General features: G+C 50.3%; 1 protein-coding gene across 1 annotated transcript; it reads left to right on the top strand.

The window, feature by feature from the left end:
- Nucleotides 1-1,946: 1,946 nt before the first annotated feature.
- On the top strand, nucleotides 1,947-20,563 carry IL22RA1 (interleukin 22 receptor subunit alpha 1). Its single transcript, XM_060016196.1, has 7 exons — nucleotides 1,947-2,024; nucleotides 6,133-6,265; nucleotides 7,156-7,334; nucleotides 9,041-9,216; nucleotides 14,147-14,285; nucleotides 18,163-18,284; nucleotides 19,225-20,563. Exons 1-7 carry the CDS (start codon nucleotides 1,982-1,984, stop codon nucleotides 20,176-20,178), a joined length of 1,746 nt encoding a protein of 581 aa, XP_059872179.1. The 5' UTR covers nucleotides 1,947-1,981; the 3' UTR covers nucleotides 20,179-20,563.
- The last annotated feature ends 1,696 nt before the right edge of the window (nucleotides 20,564-22,259 follow it).

The raw sequence follows: 22,259 nt of genomic DNA, 5'->3' as shown, positions 1-22,259 counted from the left end.
AAATAAATAAATAAAAATAATCCAGGTGTCTTCCTTGTCATTAATAGTCCCACAATCATTGTTCCTCATGACTATGGGGGGCCTAATTCTTTCATAGGTTCCTTCCTCCAGGTGCTTCTGAGAGTCCCCAAGGAAGACCTCGTGTTCCACAGACCCAGACAAGCTGGCTTGCAGCTTGTCCTCTCGGCCAGCCAGCCCAGCTTGCTCCAGCAACTGCACCTCTCCCGACGGGCCCTTCTTGGCATTTTGTAACCTCTTTCTCTGGCCATGATCTCCCCACACCCCTTTGTCCCAAAAGTCATCAAAGGCCCCCCATCCATCATAGTCCATTCAGGAACACAGAAACCCACTGAGTCTTTCACACCAAGAGACTTTCACAAAGGGGAACTGGTTACCCAGGTGATGGAAGAGCTGAGAATCCAATCCTGGATGGGAAGCAGCCCAGAAAGTCACCACAGCAGGAAGCTGCTCTGTCCTTTGAGCTAAAGGGGAGAATAGGAGGAGATGTTGTTATCAGAGCCCAGGCCACCTGACAGAGAAATGGTGGCAGCTGCAGCTCCCGAAGAGACACAGCCATTGTAGGGGATGCCACTCAGAGCTGAGGAAGAAGGGGAGAAATACCCTGACTTCCCTCCTCCAGCTCCCTGGCTGTCCTCCAGTGCCTCCCATTGGCTGGACCTAACAGGAAACCATTGACAAAGGAGCCTGGGAAATGTAGTTTCCTGCAATTAATAGGAAAGGACTGGCACAATATCGTACCTTAATCCCCCCAAAGCACAGCTCAAATGTGGCCGTGCTGTCTAACTTTGCCAAAGACTCAGAGATGACAGAAAACAATTACAACACGGAAAAGAAAAACTTAAATACAGATCCCTGGATATCACGGCCTACTACATCCTAAAGCCAAGCCCTCTAGAGCCTCCCTGAGGGTCTGGCTGTCCTGCTATAGGACTCAGCCTGCTGTTGTGTGGCTGGGGCCGGCCAGACTCTCCCCAGAGGCCGAGATCTCTGATCATGTCGACCCTAACCAGAGTCCAGGCCCCTTCAGTCTTCTCTTGAGGCCCAGCAAGAAGAGGAAAATCATTTCCTAAACACCCATCCCAGTGGATTTCATGTTATCCCTGTAGATACACCTCCACATGGTGGAAAAGCTTGGGCGAGCAGTTTGAGCCTTCATCGTCACAAACCGAAGGCCCATTCCTGAATGTTGCCCCCATCTCTAGCACAGCAGTAAGAGTCACTGAAATCTCTGTTCCATTTTTTCCTAACGTTTTGCAGTTCCCAGACCCCAAAGGTTCAGTGTAGGAGTGCCTGGACTTCTCACCCCCAGCAGCCTCTCTAGGAGGAGTGCCATCCCCCTTGACCCTCAAGCATCCAGCATGGCGGACCTGCTTTAATACGCGGCATAAGCAGGGGCAGCAGACACCCTATATCTCCTCCTACCAGAACGAAGCCGAGGAGTCTAGCTCTTCCTCTGCCACCAGGAACATTCCGGAACATATTTTCTGCTCCTTCATCTGCTCCAGTTGTTTTCCTCAGGGTGAATTCCTGAGGATGGAATCAGTGAGGCAAAAGGTATTTGTAAGTTGCAGGCTTCTGATACCCAGTGCCAAGCTGCTCTCTGATAAGGCTGTATGTCGTGGATTATTTTTACATTTTCTGCCTCTCAGTTCTCTAATAAGGACTGAAGAATCTTGGGATGAATCAGCCACCAGACCAGATAAACAAGCCAGTCTGTCACTGTTGCTGTTTTCTGCAACTAAGAAGGCAACTCCCTTGGATCCCGCCCAGAACCTGGAATTCCGAAGCAATGGGCCAGGTACCTTTGTACCCAGCTCTGCGTGGCTCAGGTCCCACCTTCCCCTCCTTTCCCCGCCCTCATGCCTGGGTGGAGCCAGCTGCCAGGGCGCCAAAGCTTCCCAGCCCTCCCTCTGTGCTCAGTCCAGAGTGGAGACCAAAAGAGGGCTGTGTGCCGGGTCCGATGAGGATGCTGCTGGTCATCCTGGCGGCGGGATCCCTAGTCGGTGAGTGCCGGTCACCCTGTGGTCAGACCTGACCCCCATCCAGGAGCCAATGATCAGAGTCGTCTCCCCCAGGACTGCATCCAGCCCCAGCACGACGAGTTTCAATTTCTTCTCTGCTGGGCTGACCTGGGTGCCGAGTTTCCCTGGAGAAGTAGATGCCAGCTCAGGTTACTGGGAAGGGTGAGAGGGTCCCTCAGACCCTGGGTTCTTCAGAGACTCAGCTGACCCTCAAGACTCTGGGGATACAGCCACGTGTCTGAACTGGGGGTGTGGATCACTCCCCCCCCGACTCCAGTGGATGGAGAATTAGCTTAAGGGAGTTAGACATCCCTGGATCCCTCCAATCTTTCTGGTAGAGACTGTACCTCTGTTCCTCTGCTTCTGGCTGGCACTGGCCTCACATGGGGAGGTGAGGGGGCGTCAGGAAGGACAAAGCTTGAGTCCAGCCATTGCCTCCTGCCACGCCCCTGAGGGGGCCTCTTCCAGCCCCTCGTGCCAGACCTGAAAGAGCATTTTCTCCCAGAGGGCCCAGGTCTGCTGCGTTAATAGGTCTTAAAAGACCAGAGCTCTTATGAAAACAGGACGAAAGGGCACAGTTTTCAAATCCAATAAAGTGGATTGTTTTGATGTATCATTATGGAGAACTTCCAGACCAATGCATGAGATCCTAGTTGTCTCTCTGCTCCCTGAGATGTTTAAAAAATTCAGGGAAATTTCTGAGGAAGTGAACGCATAGTCCTGACTGAAGAACGGAGAGGGCTGGCCTCTGCAAGGCCCCTTCTACCTTAAGTGCAGGATGGAGGCCATAAAGGGCCACAGCTGTGCCCTGCAGGTGCTGACCAGGTCCACAGCGCTTTCAGCTGCCACCCGGGCTCTCCAGTCCGTCCTCCCCCTGGCATCAAACGGAACATTCACAGCACACTGGACTCATTGTGATCTAGGGAGACTTGATGCACCTCCCAAGAGACCTCAGACATGTCCTTCCAGACCCTCACCCATTCCGGTTGGAAGACTTAGAGGCTCTTGGCCCTTTACGATGGGGGACACAGGGGAAGCAGCCCTTAGGAGGTTGTTAGGAGTCAGTAAGGTCACTCTAGAGCCCCAGGTGCCTTCACCCCCGGCATTCTTAGGCTGATTCCAGAACATGTTTGAACTGATTTTGTTTGTTTGTTTGTCCTTAGCTTCCCACCTAGTTGACATAGACTTGTTTTTTTCAAGCAAATGAGAAAACTTCCTTTGATCACATCTCCCAGGCTGTCAGTTTCTAGACAATACATATCTCCCCACGATTTCACAATGTAGACTTTCACCCAGGAAGTGCAGAACCGACGTGGGCTGAGGAACCGGTGACGGATTTGAGGAGGAAAAGGAATGAGTGGGCGAGAGGAGACAGAAGATCTTGTTAGCCCTCAACGCCTCCTCAAAGAGAGGGGCCAGCCAAGGTCCACCCACACAACTTCAGGAAGCCAACTTGAGTTCCCTCCTGAAACGTGGCGCCCACTTCCACCCAACCTGGGCCCTTCACCACCCAAGCATGTCCCAACCTCAGCCACTCACCTCCTGCAAACCCACATGCGCCCCCAGGACACGGACCCTAACCAGCAACCCTCCCACTGCAGACCCTAGCCAAGCCCACCCCCAGACACACCCTGGCCTTCTCTCAAATCCCACCCTCTCTCTTGCCTGCCCTTGACCTCACCACCTCGCCAAAAGCCACCATTGAGCTCGGACTTCAAGTGCACTCCCTCCCTCAACTTAAGACCCAGCCCTGAACCCACGCCCCTCCCTCCAGAACAGACCCCAATTCTGCCCGGACTCGGGTCCAAACAAGGTACCAGCCACAACTCGAGTCTCGGCACACATCCATCACGTTGGCTAGAGGCAGAAGGAACCCCCTGGTGCCCTAGGCCCCGTTCTGGGGGCTCCAGGAAGCCTGGAACACAAAGAGTTCTGCAGCTGCTGGGCCTGGTCAACCCAGATTGAAAGAGGAATGTGGCCTTAGGTCTAACATGTGGATGCACAGCAGGGTTGGACTGTCCTAATATACTTCCCCTTCCCCACAAATGCCTCCCTTACAGAAATACTGTATGTAGACTTGGGGTGGAGGGGTGAATAACCCTCCACTCCCTCACACTCTGGACCTGCTGGTGCACACGGTCACGGGGGAGTGGGGGAAGGGAGGTACACACACATCATACCAAAGACACGTGTACCCTCAGACCTCAAGGCCTTGACTCAACCGGATCTGCACCTGTTCATTTCCCACCCCCGTCAACCTCTGAGCACGCGCAGAGCCAGCTGCCGACTCTGGCCGCCATTTTCGTGCGCCCTCTTCCTTTCCACAGACCGAGCCAGGAGGGCTGAGAGAAGAGATTTGTAAATCGAGGGCTCTCATTTACAGTGAAGATTGCTTTGGGGGCAATGCCCCCTCCCGGCTCCTCTTCTTGGGGCTCTGGCCTTTGCTGCCCCTTCCTTGCCCCACTGTATCCACCCCACAGGCGGCCTAACGCTGTGATGGGCATTGCAGGCCGCCTCTCTGAGCCTCAGTTTTTCTCATCCATTAAATGGGCATAATGATAGTACCTGCCTCATCAGGTTGTCAGGAGGATTTGATAAGGAGACTTAGCCCAGTGCCCGGCACTTTACGTGCATTTCAGACATGTCAGCTGCTGCTGTGGTCATTATTGTTTATCTTTAGGTAAGTCCAATTATTCCCATTTTAGAGCTGAAGAAATTGAAGTTCTAGCTGCTTAAACAGCTTCCCCAAGGTCATGCTGCCCATATGTAGCCTCAGTCAGAATCCACCTCCTACGAAATCCGTGTGGCAGGGGAAGGTGCCTTTGCCCTCCTCAGAAGGAATGTGGAGGGTGGGCAGGGATTGGTTCAAGCAGCAGAGAGTCAGGAATTCACAGACATCTTCTCCACCGTTGTCCGAAATTACTGACTCTGGGCAAGTTACTTCTTCGACAGTCAACATTTAGTTGAATACCTCTAAAATATTCCATTGGATGGGCTTCCCTGGTGGCGCAGTGGTTGGGAGTCCGCCTGCCGATGCAGGGGACACGGGTTCGTGCCCTGGTCCGGGAAGATCCCACATGCCGCGGAGCGGCTGGGCCTGTGAGCCATGGTCGCTGAGCCTGTGCGTCCGGAGCCTGTGCCCCGCAACGGGAGAGACCACAGCAGCGAGAGGCCCGCGTATCGCAAAAAAAAAAAAAAAAAAAAAGAAAATTCCATTGGTGAGGACGCTAACTTCAGATGGTGTTGAGAAATGAATGAACACAACAGCATGTGTTGGCAAGGCTATGGAATCATTGCACCACTTAAACTTTGCTGGTGGGAATAGGAGATGGTGCAGCTGCCGCTTTGGAAAACAGTTTGGCAGGTCTTCAAAAAGTTCAGCATACGATCACCGTTCGACCCAGAAATCCCACTCCTAGCTGTATACCCAAGAGGACTGAAAACATGTGTCCACTTAAAAACTTGTGCACAAACGTTCACAGCAGCATTATTCAAAATAGCCAAAAAGTGGAAACAACCCAAATGTCCATCGACTGATGAGAAGATAAACAGAATGTGGTCTATCCACGCGGTGGAACATGATTCAGCCATAGAAGGAAATAAGTGCCCAATTCATGCTGTAATATGGATGGGCCTTGAAAACATGATGTTCAGTGAAAGAAGCCAGACACAAAAGGCTGCATACTGGAGGCCTCTTTACAGGAAATGTCCACACAGGCAAATCCACCGAGGAAGCAGATTATTGGCTGCTGAGGCTGGGAGGAGGGGAGGGGTGGGAGTACTGCTCACGGATACAAGGTTTCTTTGTGGGCGATGAACACATCCTGGGACTAGATTAGCCGCAACAGTTGCACAATTTTGTGAATATATTAGGAAACCACAGAATTGTGTGCTCTAAAGTGGTGCATTTCATGGAATGAGAATCATAGCTCAGTACCAAGGAAAAAAGAAGTGAAGGGGAGCGGGGCTGGTCAGTTAGCACATTCTCCGCCGAGTGAGTGCTGGCGCGCCCCTCAGGGTGGGCAGCTTGCTACAGGGCTGGGGCAGAGTCTTTGTGCCCTTCTGCTCACCCTTCTCTCACTTTCTGCAGCTCACTTCGCTGAGGACACCTCAGATCTTCTTCAGCACGTGAAATTCCAGTCCAGCAACTTCGAAAACATCCTGACGTGGGACAGCAGGCCGGAGAGTGCCCCAGACACCGTCTACAGTGTGCAGTATAAGACGTAGGCGTCCCTCCAACACAAGCCCTTTTGACTCTGCTCTGGAACCAACCCCTCCAAGAAAACCCTTCCTTGTTCCTATGTCCCCACGCCCCCCGCCCGGACTGGTGTCACACAGCGACCCTCCCCCAGACATAGCTTTGCTCCTTTATGTTTCTTCTGCAGGGGGAGGTTAGGATAATGGTTACAAGTACGGGCTCTGAGGACAGACGCCAGCTCTCTCCCTATAACTCCGGGCGGTTGGGTAACCTCACCAAGCCTACATTTCCTCATCCATGAAGTAAAGTTAGCAATAGTACCTTCCTCATAGGGTTGTTAGGTGGGTTCCATGAGACATTCATCAGCACGTGTGCCTGGCAAACAACAAGCCCCCAATCATTGCTTTATACTGGGTTAGACTGGGTCAACGAAAAGTCGTGCCCACCCCCTCCCGGGCCCCCACCCCGCCCCGTTCCCGCTCATCTCCTCTCCCAGGCAGGAGAGGAGGGTACATGGGCTCAGGAGTCTGCAAACCTGGGTTCCATTCCTGGTCCTGCCACTTCATCCTGTGGCAAGGCACTTGCCCCCTCCGAGGCCCAGGTCCCTCATCTGTCGATGGAGCTAACAGTGCGCAGAAGGTGAACTCAGGCTGGCTGGGTTCACATCCTGGTTCCCTGCATGCATGCCTCAAACGCCTGGGCAAATTTTACTTCCTTAACCCCCAGCTCCCCTACTTGAAAAGGAGGGAGAATAATGCATGAACCTCACAGCACCGTAGTGAGGATCACCCGCATAAAGGGCCTGGGTACACGTGCTAAGTAAATATTCAATATCGTTATCATTATTAATAAATGACAGGCTTGGTTCCAAGCCTGTTCACGAAAGGTGTGCTCTGGCCCTTCCCTTGTCCACAGTTATGGAGAGACAGAGTGGCAGGCAAAGGAGGGCTGCCAGCGGATCACCCGGAAATCCTGCAACCTTACCATGGAGACAGGCAACCTTACGGATTTCTACTACGCCCGGGTCACCGCCATCGACGCGGGAGGCCAGTCCGCCACTAAGATGACCGACCGGTTCAGCTCACTGCAGCACAGTGAGTGCCAGCCCCTCATTGCAACGGGTGCGGGACGGGAAAAGGATGGCCTCTTAGGGCCCAGAAGGGCTCTGCCTCCCAGGGCCAGTTAGGGATGTGGCTTTTTAGGGAAGGCGCCCTCAACTGGACAGCATCCCCAGTGTGGTCTTTCATCTTTCTCCATCTCCATCCCCACCTCCCTAGTTCAGACCACCTTAATCTTGCCACTTGAGTGCAACCAAGGCCCCCCTAACTCGGTGCTCCTACTCCTGCCTTGACTCTTTTCCGATCCTTGGTCTTGGTCTCGGCTTCAACATCACCTCCTACGTGAGCATCCCCACCGCCAGCCTCAACAACCCCGTTTCACTAGGTCATCGTCTGCTATTCTCCGTCGCCATGAACTGTTCGCTGGCTTCAGAGCTCAGATCACAGTCTGCAGTTACTGGCTTTGCTGGCATTTACATCATCTGCCTCCCTTACTGAAAGGGAGCTCCATGAGGGCGTGTGTGGCAGCGGAACCCCCTGTGTTCCCAGCCCTTAGCATAGCACCTGGCACGTGGGAGATGCTCAATACGCAGTTGATGAAGGATTGAGTGGATGGATGGATGGACGGATGGATGAGTTGCCAAACTCCTCACACATGTTAAGTAGGTGACGTTCACTAACTGATTTAAAAGCCACAGGGTTTCTTAAGAAAATAAAGTTAAACAAGTTATTTTATATTGTTTCTTGGCTTGTTCAGTTAATGCATACTTATTGTAGAAAATTTGGAAAATATAGAAATACACAAAGAAAAATAAAAGTAGGCCCAACTAATCTGAACACTTAAACATAACCGCAGCTACTAGCAACTGTATCTACTCTTTTGTGATCTGGTTGGTTGGTTAGTTGTTTTTTATATGATGGTATCGTGAACCTTTTCCCATGTCATTAAATATTTCTCCACAACACGATATTTCACGGCTGCAAACATGATCCATTCTATGGAGGTACTCTAATTGACTTCCCTAATTCCTTTTTGGAGGACCCTTAACTCAGTTTTATAAACAACACTGAAACGAACATTCTTCTAGCTCAGATCTTTTTAATCCTGGAGGTCAATGGACTCTTGGGGACTTTCTATAAATTAGCTTCGGGGGAGTGAGGTTCATGAAACCCTGAAACTGAGTGCAAGATTTTTATATATGTACACTTTGGGGGAGAAAAGAACCATAGCATTCAAACCATAGCATTCAAATTCCCAAAGGGGTCTATAAACCAGTCAAGGTCGTTTGGTTATTTGGAAATTCCATCTTGAGAGAGGTTGAAGTTTAGGCCCTTTGAGGCTGAATCAGTAATATTGGGCACTGCAAACATTGTTTGGATATGTAGTTGAACCATCAGTCCCCAAAGCTGTCATTGCCAGTAGACTAGGGGGCAGGTGCTCCTGGAAGACTCAGGTAGGGATGTGTGGAGGCTGGGACAAGGGTATGATCAGCCTAGGGGTCCAGGGCCCCTCTCCCTGGGCTCTTCCCACTCACCCTTGGTCACCCCTTTGCCAGCCTTACACCCAAACACCAGTTGCTTCTCTTCTCACCTGTTCATTTAGCTGATGCTTTCAGAAGCATGGCTGGGGTTGGGGTGGGAGGGGGTGGAAAGCAGTCATTTCCCAAGGTCCAAGGCAACCTCTCAGACACTCCTGGCTGATTCTAACTTTTCATTTCTTTTTTCTCTCTCCCTTTTTCCAGCTATCATCAAACCACCTGATGTGACTTGTATCCCCAAGGTGAGATCCATCCAGTTGATTGTCCATCCCACCTACACGCCCATCCACACAGGGAATGGCCACCGGCTAACCCTGGAGGATATCTTCCAGGACCTGTTCTATCACTTAGATCTGCACATCAACCACACCTACCAAATGGTAAATGAAGGGTAAATATATGTGCCACCTTGGTCCTTCCCTGCCTCAGAAACCCATTTCCCTCTCTGCATTGCTTCAAGTAGAAAGGAGATGTGTTCTATAAATCAGCGTTTCCCAAAACACGTCTACAGCCTACCTCTTGTAGATGCACACACACAATAGCATGCTAAAGCCTCTGACAAGTACTGCAAAGTCAAGACTCCAGTTTCAATTTGCTTAATGCAACTTCTCTCGCATGTATTTGATCAGAGAAACTCCTTTTATTTTGCATTACATGTATTTTTTTCTTGCCTAATGCCTTCTAACATCCAGGGGAACAACTTCTATTAACATCCTCAGGTGTCCAATTTGGAAAATGCTGGAATCAATTTCTACTGCTGCAGTTCTTTCTGCTGGTTCTCCACTTTCCGTGGGAACTGGATACAGACAGTGTCTTAAGATCGGGAATACTGAAAGGTGGAAGGCAAAGGCATAAATTGTCAAATGTTATACATTTCTTTTTGTATTCAAAAGATAAAATACGTAGTGTTTCCCCCGGCAGTGTGTGCCACTAATTGATAATTACATTGAATGACTATTCCTGCACTCAAGGAGCTTATAACCTAATGGGTGGGGAGAGAGTTAAAACAAGAGTTCAGATTCATACAGCTATAGGTAGAGGGAAATAAGAGAGTTGTGTGGGACAGAATGGAGACTGGGAGGGGAGAGAGGAGATGTCAGCTCAGAGAGATCTGGAAGGACCTCTAGAACAGAAAACTTTCTGGTGCTGATATCAATTTCTGAGGTGTGCCAGGTAATATATGCTTATTGTGTCATTTAATCTTCGTCACAAAACCTATGAGGTAGTTGCTCTTATCTCCTTTTCTGAATGAGAAAACAGAGGTTCAGAGAGGCTAAGTCACTTCCTCAAGATTGTTCAGCAAATAATAGCATAGTCAAGATTCAAATCCAGCTTTGTTCCAAGCCCACATTCCTCCCCTCCCTGCTCCACTGGCCTACACTGTCCCACAGTGATCAGAGAGAGAAGCAGGAACGCTTAGGATATTGTTGGAAAGCACAAAACTGCCCATTTGGGCTGAAGTGTAGGGACATGTAGAATAGTTTCTCAAAACATGGTCCCAAACCAATGGCATCAGAATCTCCTGCAGCCTTTGTTTAAAATGCAGGTTCTTGGGGACTTCCCTGGCGGTCCAGTGGTTAAGACTTCGCCTTCCAATGCAGGGGGTGCGAGTTCGATTCCTGGTTGGGGAGCTAAGATCCCACATGCCTCACGGCCAAAAAACAAACAAACAAAAAACCCATAAAATGCAGGTTCTTGGGCCCCCTTATAATCCGCTTCATCAAATTCTAGCGTTGCACCCCTGGGATCTGAATTTTAGTGAGCAACCCAGTGCTTCTTACTCACTCTGAAGTTTGAGAAACACTGATGGAGAGGAACAATGCTAACCCTAAGAAGACAGGCTGGGACCATGCCATAGAGGTCGGGAGGGCGGATGGGGGAATCTTTATTTATTTCAGTAGTCGGGGAGCGATTAGAGATTACAGAGCAGGGAGAGTCTTTATCACAACTAATTTTTGGCAAATATTTGAATTATTTGAATATTTGAAATATTTGAATATTTTATTGTTATTGATTTATCACTTAATTCAGTTTGTGATCAGAGAACATATTCCGTATGATTTCAGTCCTTTATGGAGACTTGTTTTATGGTCCAGTATATGGGCTATCGTGGTGAATGTTCCACGTGCACTTGAAAAGAATATGTATTTTGCGGGTGTTTGGTGGAGTGCTCTATAAATATCCATGAGATAAAGGTGGCTAATAGTAGTATTCATATCTTCTATGTCTTTCCTGATGTGGGGGAGGTCTGTTATTCTCTTAATTGCCGAGAGTATTACCATCTCCAGCTCTGATTGTGGATTTGTCTGTTTTCCCTTTTAATTCTGTGCATATCTGAAGGTTTATTATCAGACACATACACCTTTATGATTGTTATTGCCTCCTGGTGAATTGACCCTTTTATCATTAGGAAATGTCCCTTTTTATCACTACTAATACTTTTTTCTATTGAACTCTACCTTATCTGCTGTTAATATAGTTACTCTAGCCTTCTCATATTTATCATTTTCATTGTATATCTTTTTACGTCCATCTATTTTCAACCTACCTGTGCCTTTATATTTAAAGTGTATCTCTTGTAGACAGCATTCTGACAGTCTTTCCCTTTTTAAAATTTGAGACATAATCCACATACCACAAACTTCACCCCTGTAAAGTGTAGGATTCAGTGGTTTTTAGTATATTGAAGAAGTTGTCCAACCGTCACCACCATTTAACTCTCTCTATTCTATTTTCAGGTTCTCTGACTCTTCTGTCATCTCCAATCTGTTGTTAAAACCATTCCGTGGGAATTTTTACTTTAGATATTGTATTTTTCAGTTCTAAATTCTCTAATTTTTATAGTTTCTAGTTTTTATAATCTCTAGTATTTATAGTTTACGCTACTGAAAATTCCTAGTCATTCTGTCATTATGAGCACGTTTTCCTTCACTTCCTGAGCATAGTTATACTAGCCACTTTAACACTGTCTGATAATTCAAACATTTTGGTCATCTTGGGATAGGTCACCATTAACTGTCTTTTCTCCTGAACATGGATTACATTTTCTCTTTCTCTATGTGTCTAAAAATTTTGGAACGCATCCTGGACATTGTGAATGATATGTTGAAAGGACTCTGGATTCTGTCATATTCCTTCAAAGAGTATTGATTTTTGTTTGTTTCTTTGTCTTAGTAGGCAGTGAATTTGGCTGAACTTCAAACTCCAAAATCTCAGTTCAGTAAAGTCCAGTTGAAACTTTAGCTGGGCTGCTTGGAGTCTACCCTGCTCATGCATACTTCAGGCACCAGCCAGGGATTTGGGCAAAGTTTATACACAGAATTCAGGCTCTCTCTCTATGAACCTCTCCTATCTGTGATTTCTCCCTCACTTTCCCACTTTTGTGATTGCCCTGAACTCTGTCTTCTGGTTACTCAAACCAGTAAGATTACAAGGTTTTTAATCTAGGTTTCACCCACTCCACATGGTATAAATGGGGGCCTGCCTCCAGGCTAGAGGACATTAAAAAAGAGAGAGAGACTCATTCAGTGCCATTCCCTTCCTCCTTTCTCTGGTATCTGCCTGCTTTTACTTACTTTCCAATGCCTATAGGTAGTTTTTATTTTGGCCAGAGTTTATAGCTGTTATTTTATGGAAGGTTGGTCCAATAGAAGCTATAAATTACTGGGAGCAGGAAGAGGAGAGATCAAATGTAAAAATGAAAGAGTGATCAGGGTGGGAAGTCAGGGGGGCTATTGCAATGGTACTAGACTGGAAATGAGAAGGGCCTGAACCAGGGGGGCGGCAGTGAACACCAGGGGAAGGAGGACTCTTGGGGCCTTGACAACTCTACTGGGGTTAATTTCAACCATATGAGTTCCACAAAACAATAAGCTGTTAAATCCATTCATGCACTTCTTCACCCACTTTCACCCCCTTCAAAAGAAAAAACAACAAATAACCCTAAATCTTGGCCACCATGTGCCCGGAAAAGAGAAGGCATAGCTGAAACGCAAAGGACCAAAAAGAAAATTCTTAGCTTTTAAGCTCCCAAGAACATAGCTCCTGGCCCTTTAAAGAAAAGTTTATGGATTATTTCAGGGTAATCAGATACAAAGGATTTGAGAGGGCTTTGTCAAGAATGGTTTTAAGGTTTGAGCCTTGGAGATTAGAACAAGAGGGACATTATGAACAGAATTAGGGAATCAAACACAGGTGCGGGTTTGGGGTTGGAGATGGGGCAGGACCCAGAGAGAGGAGATCAGGATGTTTGGACATGTCAAGTTAGAGATGCCCACGGACTGCTGTGTGTGTGTGCCAGGAACTCCATAGCTCTTAGGTCAGTTTGGGGTTATCCGCACATTGGTGATCACCAGAGCCACGGGTCCAGAAAAGATCACTAAGTGAGAAAATATGTGGAAAGAGAAGAAAGAACGGGTGAAGAGTGAAACTTGCAGAACAACACCGAGGGGCTGAAACCAGTAAAAGAACAATCGGAGAGGTAGGAGGAGAACCAGAATGATGGAATGAGGCAGCCGAGGGAAGAGTTCAAGGTCAGAGAGGTTCGAGACATACAAGAGGGCAAGAACTGAGAAGAAGCTCTAGCGGAAGGATGGGCAGATGCAAAGGAGCAAGGGCTTACTTCAGAAGCAGAGTGTTTGCAGGAGCGATGGGCATTCAACATCACCAGAACCTAAAGGACCAAGCGGGCTCTAGGGAGCGAAGAGTGTACAAAGGGAGCAAGGACCTGTAATATGACCCGGGCCATCAAAGGATTTTCAACAGAGGAGCTTTGTAATTATGTTAATTGTTTAGAAAGATCACTGTGGCGCCAGGACAAAGTTGGAAGTAGACAGGGACAAAACCAGAGACTGGTGACCAGTAAGGAGGCCACTGCAAGAGTCCAGGCCAAAGATATTGAGGCCCAGTTAAGGCAGAAGCAATGAGGAGACAAGAGAGGGATGGATATTCAAAGCGTTTTTGATATTTTATTTTGAAAAAGGGGGGGAAGAGGAGAACTGGAAGAAGGAAGAATGGTGGGGTGTTGATGATGGTGGTGATAATAACAGCAGCTAGTATTTAGAGAGCGCATGCTGTGTGCCAGAAACTGTCCAAGGGACAGTGCGTGAAGCTCACATCTGATTGGATTTAGGGAGAAAGCGAAGGTAGGGGAATGGAAATGGAGCACTGCAGGCTGACCTACCCGTTTATGGTTTGGGCAGCTGGTGGTACCATTTTACTAAGTGCAGTAACCCAGGCAGAGGTGTAGGCAGGCTCCACATAGAGGCTGGTGTGTAAGAGATGCTGTTCTGTGTTCTCTGTCAAATTCAGCACCTTGGAGGCAAGCAGAGAGAATTTGAGTTCTTTGGCCTGACCCCTGACACGGAGTTCCTTGGGACCATCATGAGTTTAGTTCCAACCTGGTCCAAGAAGAGCATCCCCTACATGTACCGAGCGAAGACGCTGCCAGGTAAGTTCAGCTGAAGCCAGAGGGAACTGGGACTCCTGAATTCAAACCTTGACTCTGTGCTTTCCCCCCTGTAACCAAGGTGAGGCTTGACAGTGCTCTAGAAAACCACAGAAGGATTACTAGTGTATTATTAAAGTCAATCTTTGTTTATTCGTAAACGAGTTAGCTGTTGGGTTGTCGTAGCAAATGTTTAATCTACACCCTCCAGCCTATGTCTGAATTTCCTCTCTCTGGCAAGCTGCATGTGTATCCTGGCAAAGCAAATTCACCTTGATGTTAACTCAAGTGAGAGATCGCAGGAAATAATCTGCAGATGGGAGAGCAGAGAAGATAACAAAGATCCCTCAGGACCTTCTAAAGTCAAATAAAAATAACAGTGATTATAATAGCATTTCTGCAGTGCCAACCAGGGACCAGACACTACGAAACACAGTTCTCGTGCTTCTGTGAAGCATCTTTGTTCCATTGAGGAAACTGAGGTTCAGAGTGGTTAAGTAACTTGCCCAAGATTGCACAGGTGGTGAGGAATGGAACTAGGCCTAATTCCAGAGAACACGTTCTCACCACTGCACTACCATAGAAAGAGTTTTGAGTCATTGGCTCAGCGGGATGGTGTCCCATCCCACTCGACTCTAGCATATTGAAACTCGACTCTCATCGTAAGCATCATGATGTTTTTATTACTGCTTATTTTCATAGAGATAGAAATGTAATGCTCCAAGTTTAGAGGATGAAAAAAGCGATCGCATTGGACTGGATGGATTTGGAAAACAGTCTCTACTTTAGTCATCTTGTTTAGATTAATGATGTCAGTAGGTGATTTCTGTTCTGATGAATAGAAGCGAGGCAGCTGCTAGAGGCTGGACCCGAGGGTATAACTGCAGCTTGGTAGAAACATCATAGGGTAGGTTCTGGTTCTCAGCTTTGATCAGAAACTCAGCTCATCGGTTTCCCCAAAAGCCCACAAGAGACTGAGTTCTCCCCCTGAGCCCCAGTGCATTTGTTTTCATGGGAAGATATGCCTGGCGGAAGAACAGCCAGCACTGACCTCTTGCACGGGGCATGCCCTTCCCAGGGAAAGGGCCACATGAAGACCAGAATAGAACTTGGCAATAAGAGAACTAGAAAAAGGAAACCAACTTCACAGGCACTGACTTGGGAGCGTGTATATGATTTGTGACTCTCCCCTGGACCTTCTAGATAACTGTCATTCATTCCTGACCCGCCCCTGCCCTCCTGCTTATTGACAACATGTGGGCCACTCCACCCATATCCTTCTGTTCGTTTGTCCTTACGTGATCTAGCTCATGATATATCATTTTTCTCTAAGACTGTAGCTGCTTTTAAATGAATCATACTTCATGGTGGCTATTTCTTGGTGACATATAGAAAGCACCTTATCCTTTATAATCAAGTATATTAATAACAATTCCTACCATTTATTAAGTACCTACTCTATTGCCAAACACTGTGTTAAATTCTTTCCGTATATTATCCCATTGAACCCTTATAACAATCCCGCAAGTTGTATAGCATTATCCCCCTTTTACAGAGGAGGAGCTCTGGCTCAGACAGGTTAAGCAACTTGCCGGTGACCACACAGCTGGTCAGTGAACCTAGTTAAGTTCATCTGATCCTGAAGCCTGGGCTCTAATCACCACTTGGCCATTTTGTTTAGAGCCTATGCCCTCTACTGCACATTTATTCCTCTTACTTCCGTATCATAATGAAACGTCCTGCCCTTGACCGTGTATCCAGGGGTCTGTCTTATCCCCAGAGCCCAGAAGCCCTCCTTTATCTACCTCTCAGAATGTGTTGGACCATCATCCCAGCATCTTTTTTTTTTTTTTTTTTTTTTTCTGCGGTACGCGGGCCTCTCACTGCTGCGGCCTCTCCCGTCGTGGAGCACAGGCTCTGGACGCGCAGGCTCAGCGGCCATGGCTCACGGGCCCAGCCGCTCTGCGGCATGTGGGGTCTTCCCGGACCGGGGCACGAACCCATGTCCCCTGCATCGGCAGGCGGACTCCCAACCGCTGCGCCACCAGGGAAGCCCCATCACAGCATCTTGATGCTGGAAAGGGCTCTATGTGTTGGCCCACCCCATATCTTAATTTTACAGAGAGGAAACGGAGTCATCATTGTGTAGTGGCTGTGAGAATGAGCTTTGGAATTATACATGTCAATCCTGGCTTCTCCACTGAGTAGCTGTGTGACCTTGTTCAAGTCACTTAACCTCTCTGAGACTCAGCTTCATTATCTGTAAGGAGCGAGCATCCATGGCCATCTGTTTGGTGGGATAACATTGGTAGAGCACCCCACACAGTGCATGGCATGTAGAAAGAGTTCAATCATCGCTGGCTACTGTTATTAATAAATGGAGGCCAGAGAGGGTCGTGCAGAAGATGAGGGTCTCATCAGTGGCTGAGCCAGACCTCTAACGCCCCACATTCCAGTGTTGCTTCCATTATTTCTTCCTACTTCCCTGTGAGTGAAATGGCAGAAATGTTCCAAGTCCCTGTCCTGTCCTGGTACAGGGAGCAACAGTTTTCCAGTTACATTAGGCATGTCATGTAGAGACATTTGGGTCCTGTCTTCTCCCTGGTGGAAGTACATGTGACAGGGGAAGTGGGAAGCTGAAGTGGGAAGCTGACGAGAGAGGCCCAAGCCACAGGGGCTGGGGGAGGAGCGAGGAGTGGGCTAGAAGTAAAGGCTCCAGCAATTCCCAGGGTTCACAGTCATTGCCAAGGTCACTGGCAACTGATGATCAACTCCCCAAGCTGAAGCCACACAGGGGCCAGGAACAGAAGGAGGGTGACTTGGAGAGTCAAGACCCCCAGGTAATACAAACCTCCAGTTTTAACAAAAACTCCAGCTACCTCTTCCTTACCAAGCCACTCGCCAGTCCCACTTGAATTGGTGACAGGAAGTGTGTCATGCCAAGACCTGGCTGCACACACCCATCCCAAAGATGCAGGGCCATAGGGAAGAGGCTCAGCATAGAGCCCTTAGCCATCCTCTCCTTCCGTTTTCAAAAAGGTGGTGCCTCCCCAGGCTCCCTCCTGAGTGAGGTCTTCCCAGCTCAGATCTTGGTAGACAGGTGGGGAGGACAGACCTCTCCCATTGTCACATCCCCCCTCCCTTTGCCTCTTTCCCCTGCCCCCACCAGGAAGGCAGGACTGTCCTTAGACCCAGGCAAGAGGGACCCTTTTCTGAGCCCCGCACCTTAGAGGGCCCCGCTCCAGCCCCGCTCTGGCCGTGGCCCTCCCCGCAAGATGAAGAGTCCTTAGGTCCACATGGGCATATCCCCATGGAACCTGTGAGCTCTGAAATTCCCTATACAGATGGCCAGAGCCTATGTCCAGTCTCGGCAGATCTCCTCCTTGGGTCTTTTTTCCAGAGGGCAGACACTCTGTTGATGTTTAGGCCCTCGGCCCAAAGGGTGGCCAGCGGGTGGGTATTTGTAGGCGGCGTGGATGAGCTTGGCCATGAGCCCATATCCTTGGGCGTGAGGCCCCTGGCGGTGTGGGCGGGAGCCAGGCTGGGCCTGTGGGAGCTTCCCCCTACACCTCCACCTTTCCGCACAGCACCCTGAGGCGTCCAAGAATCAAAAGTCAAGCCTTCTGGGTTGTTATGAAAAGTATATCTGTCAAGGTGGGAGCACAGAACGTATTTTATTTAACAATGTAAAAACATGATGAAATTCCGAATATTTAGACGTATGGTGTGTGGCCCTCCATTTGCGCCGGGCCCTGTAAGTACTGGGGATAGGAGAGGCCTTCCCAAGCCTGGCCCGAGAGGCAGGGGAGGAAAATGCCCAAGTTGGCGGTACCCACAATGGCAGCCTCACCCTTCCTGTTCTGACCTCTTACTCACCTAGATCAGACGTGGACCTACTCCTTTTCCGGCGCCTTCCTGTTCTCCATGGGCTTCCTGGTCGCAGGGCTCTGCTACCTGAGCTACAGATACATCACCAAGCCGCCTCCGCCTCCCAACTCCCTGGTGAGCAGGGGCCCCGGGGAGGATGGAGAGGCCGAGGGGAGGGCACGGGCCCCGGGACCCTGGCTCTCCCTCATTTCTCCCTCCAACCTAAAGATGTGGCTGGCAACTCCCCTGGTGTGCGGAAGAGATCTAGGGAGAAGGAAGACAAGGCATGGAATAGAAAACCCACCTGGCTTCAAGGGGGCGCACACCCTGTCTGAACCGGCAGCCCAGGTACTGCCACCTGGGATCGCAGGCCCACTGTTGCCACATCTTCACATTTTCTCCAGCGAAGTCAGAATTTCAGATTGTAATGTGAAATCTCCCATGTTTCAAATCTTAGTTTAATTTTTTTAAACTAAACCCCTGCAAACCATACACGTCACATTGGCAGCCCAAGTCTGGCCACCAGAGCTGCATCTTCGTTAAAGCAGCCATGCCCGCTGCAGAGCCTGCACAGTCTGGGGCTCGCAGAGACGGCTCACGCCCATCCGCCCCTCCAAGTCAAAGACCAGATGAGCCATTTCCTGTAGAACTCTCCGGGCCTCCCCTGTCCCCCATTCTTCCCCACCTTTCTCCCCGCGTGAGGCCCTTAGGGACCCAGAGCTCAGGAGCAGTTGAGCCAGCACCTGGAGAGCATTCCCCAAGGGCACTCCAAACCCGAGCCAGCTGCTTCCAGAGTGCCCGCCTCCTAGAGAAACCACAGCCTACCTGCTCTCCCTAGACAACCAGCCTCTGGAAGCGGCCCTCAGCTAACAGGCCGGGAGCCCCGTCCCTTCACAGAGGCTCCAGCACTTAGAGGAATCCCTGGGAAGGGATACAGGGCTCACACATCGTGGAAAAGCCCCCAGGTGGTCTACCCCTTCCCCTCCACCCCCAGCCCTGCGGAGGACCGCGGCACACACGGCACCCTCGGGGAGCTTGAACACACCCTAACGGGCACACTGTTCTCCCTGCACAGGATGTCCAGCACGTACTGACCTTCCAGCCTCTGCAGTTCATCCAGGAGCACATCTTAAGCCCCGTCTTTGACCTCAGTGGCCCGAGCGGCCTGACGCAGCCTGTCCAGTATTCCCAAGTCAAGGTCTCCGGGCCCATCGAGCCTCCAGGAGCCCCACCGCGACACAGCCTGTCTGAGGTCGCCTACCTTGGGCAGCCGGACCTCTCCATCCTCCGGCCCTCTGGCGGGCCACCTCTCCAGACACTCCCCCCACTGCCCTATGCCCCCCAGGCTGCCCCTGAGGGCGGGCCCCTGTCCTATGCACCTCAGGTAACCCCCCAAACTAAACCCCCCTCCTACACTCCCCAGGCCATCTCCGAGGCCCAGCCTCCTTCCTACACCCCTCAGGCCACTCCGGACAGCTGGCCTCCTTCCTACGGGATATGCGGGGAAGGCTCTGGCAGAGACCCCCCACCTATGACACCCTCTGGTCCCAAACACCTCGGAACCAAAGGTCAGCTCCAGAAAGAGGCACCAGCTGGAAGCTGCAGCCCAGGTGGCCTTTCTCTGCAGCAGGTGACCTCCTTAACTATGGAGGACCCCCAAGAAGTAAAATCCTTCCACCAACATCTGGGGGTTCACACGGACAGAGAACCTGACTCTGATGTCGTACGCAGAGGAGAGCCAAGGACACGAAGCTATGTAAAGGGCCAGCTGCCCCTCCTCTCCTCTGTCCAGATCGAGGGTCACCCCGTGTCCCTCCCTTTGCAGACTGCTTCCCGCCCATGTTCCCCCACAGACAAGGGTCCGAGTCCCTGGGGCTTGCTGGAGTCCCTCGTGTGTCCCAGTGATGAGGGTCCAACAACCGAGACTGAGGCCCAGAGCCCAGGCCCTCGGGCCCCAGACCTGGAGTCGCCCATGGAGCTGGACTCTCTGTTCAGAGGCCTGGCCCTGACGGTGCAGTGGGAGACCTGAGCGGGAACAGGGTGAGCCTGGGGCTTCTTCCTGTCCCCACCCTCACCTCGCATCCTTGGCCGTCACTCCTGCACCCAGCGGCGCTGCGCACTCTGCAGCCCAGCCCCGGGTGAATGCCCTTGAGGAACCAGCAGAAGGAGGATGCCGGACCCCTGCCGTGGCTGAGCTCCCTTTGGAGAAACAGGCATGAGAAGGGCTCCAGCCAGAGAAGTTACAGAAGTGCCTCATATACAAACGAGCGAGTGCAAATGAGCATGTGCTCGCCAAGTTCTGCAGGACAGGACGGGCAGTCAGAGTGCAGGAGCTAACATGGGGAACCTCCCGGAGATCCAGGGCCCAGGATCCTAATACGCTGGACGCAAAGTTCTCCATGAGCCTACCTCTCTTCATTCCCGGCCACTTTCATAATCTAGTTCAGCAGCGTGAGGCCTCTGCCTCCTCTGTGGTTCCCCAAAGGTGAGAAAAGGAGCCTGAAAAAGGACACCTCATAGCAGACTGGGCAGAACCAGAACAACCTGCACTTCTGCCAAGTCCAGAGGCAGCCTGATGGCAAGATTCCAGGGAGGGGTGCGGCCTGCGGCTCATCCCCAACCGAGGCTGCTGCCTGGAATTGCACCATTTCAGTTTCATTCCTCTGCTAGAGGCTTTATCCCAAGTGAAATGCAGGTCCACCAGGGAGGGAGAACACAGAAGCCTCTTCTGTCGACAGGAGTTTCAGACCCTATCCTGGCAGCGGGGTTTGAAAGGAACATAGGGCCATGGGGCAACTGAAGGAGACACAACTACAAACTGTACCTACTTCACAACTTTGGAAACTCAGCCTTGGATTCAGCCCACCTGGGTTCAAATTCCGGACTTTGTACTTAAAAGCCATGTGACTTCAAGCAAATGAATCACTCAAAATCTCAGTTTCCTCATCTGTGTCATGGGGATAATAACACTGACCTCACAGGGTTGTGGTGAGGATGAAATTAAATAATGCCGGCAAAGTGTTTCATAGCGCCTGGCTCATGGGCAGTGCCCAATACACCGTAGTATTTCTTGTTGTGATTTTTAAAAAATAGGACAGTACAGGAGTGACCCACTCCCCCAATTCAGCTTGATTTTGAATCAGGCATTTTCTCATGGGCTTAAATTATCCTGATTTCCTCAGGATTGCTCCAGGCCAAGCTGAAGGAGCTGGATTGTCTAGGAGGGGGCGAGGGAAGGGATTGCAGGAAACAGGGTCCAGGGACACATGGAACCTTCTCCTTGAGTTCATAGGTGGAAGCCGTTTTGGGCGTGGCAGCAGCATTCTCAGAGGACCTTCTTCCCCGACACCCCACCAGAGGCAGCACAGGGCTACCCTGTCCTCCTGCCCTGGCACAGGGTCCTTGTCCGAGCTTTCAGCAAGCCGTCACATCCTTTGTATCATTGCATCTCACGTGACCACTAGGACGAGGAAACTGAGGCCCAGAGAGGAGAAGGGGCTCCCCCCCACAGGCACCCACTGAGGCCGTGACACAGCTGGAGCTCAAACCTAGCAATTTTTGTCTTCATCAAGAGAAGGAACTTTCCACACCAGTCTGGATTCTTGTAGGATGAGACTCCTGGGGCATCAGGAGGGGAGGCCCCCATGGGGTCCCCGAGGGGCAAGCACCCCCAACCCCATCCTGTCCCAAAGCCCTGTCTGAACATTTCTGAGAAACAGCACTAAAGTCCAGTTGCCCCGGTGAGACCCTTTCCGGAGCCTGCAATGCCTCCCTCCTCTGTACCCAGTACGTGCCCCCTCCTCTTCACCCCTCCCCTCCCTGCCACACAGCACCCGGGAGCACTGTCCTTATCTGTTTGTAATTAATATTTAACATCTCTTCAGGGTCACTGGTTTAGACCCAATATCTCCATAGCAGAGGGAGGGACCGCCCTCTCCAACACCCCCAGCCCTTTCTCCTCCCGGCAGCTTCTACGTTGGCCCTAATGACTGCTCCCTTCCCCCAAACTACAAACAAGCCGGCTTCCTGTCACTCAGGGTGAACTTGGCCAAAGGTTGACTGTCTCACCTTGTTTAGTCGTGGAAAACAGCTTAACAGTTGGACTGTTCT

This window comes from Delphinus delphis, chromosome 1 (genome assembly GCF_949987515.2).
Source record: "Delphinus delphis chromosome 1, mDelDel1.2, whole genome shotgun sequence".
Taxonomy (NCBI): Eukaryota; Metazoa; Chordata; class Mammalia; order Artiodactyla; family Delphinidae; genus Delphinus; species Delphinus delphis.
Note: the sequence above shows the minus strand (reverse complement) of the source record. Positions and strands in the feature narration are given on the sequence as shown.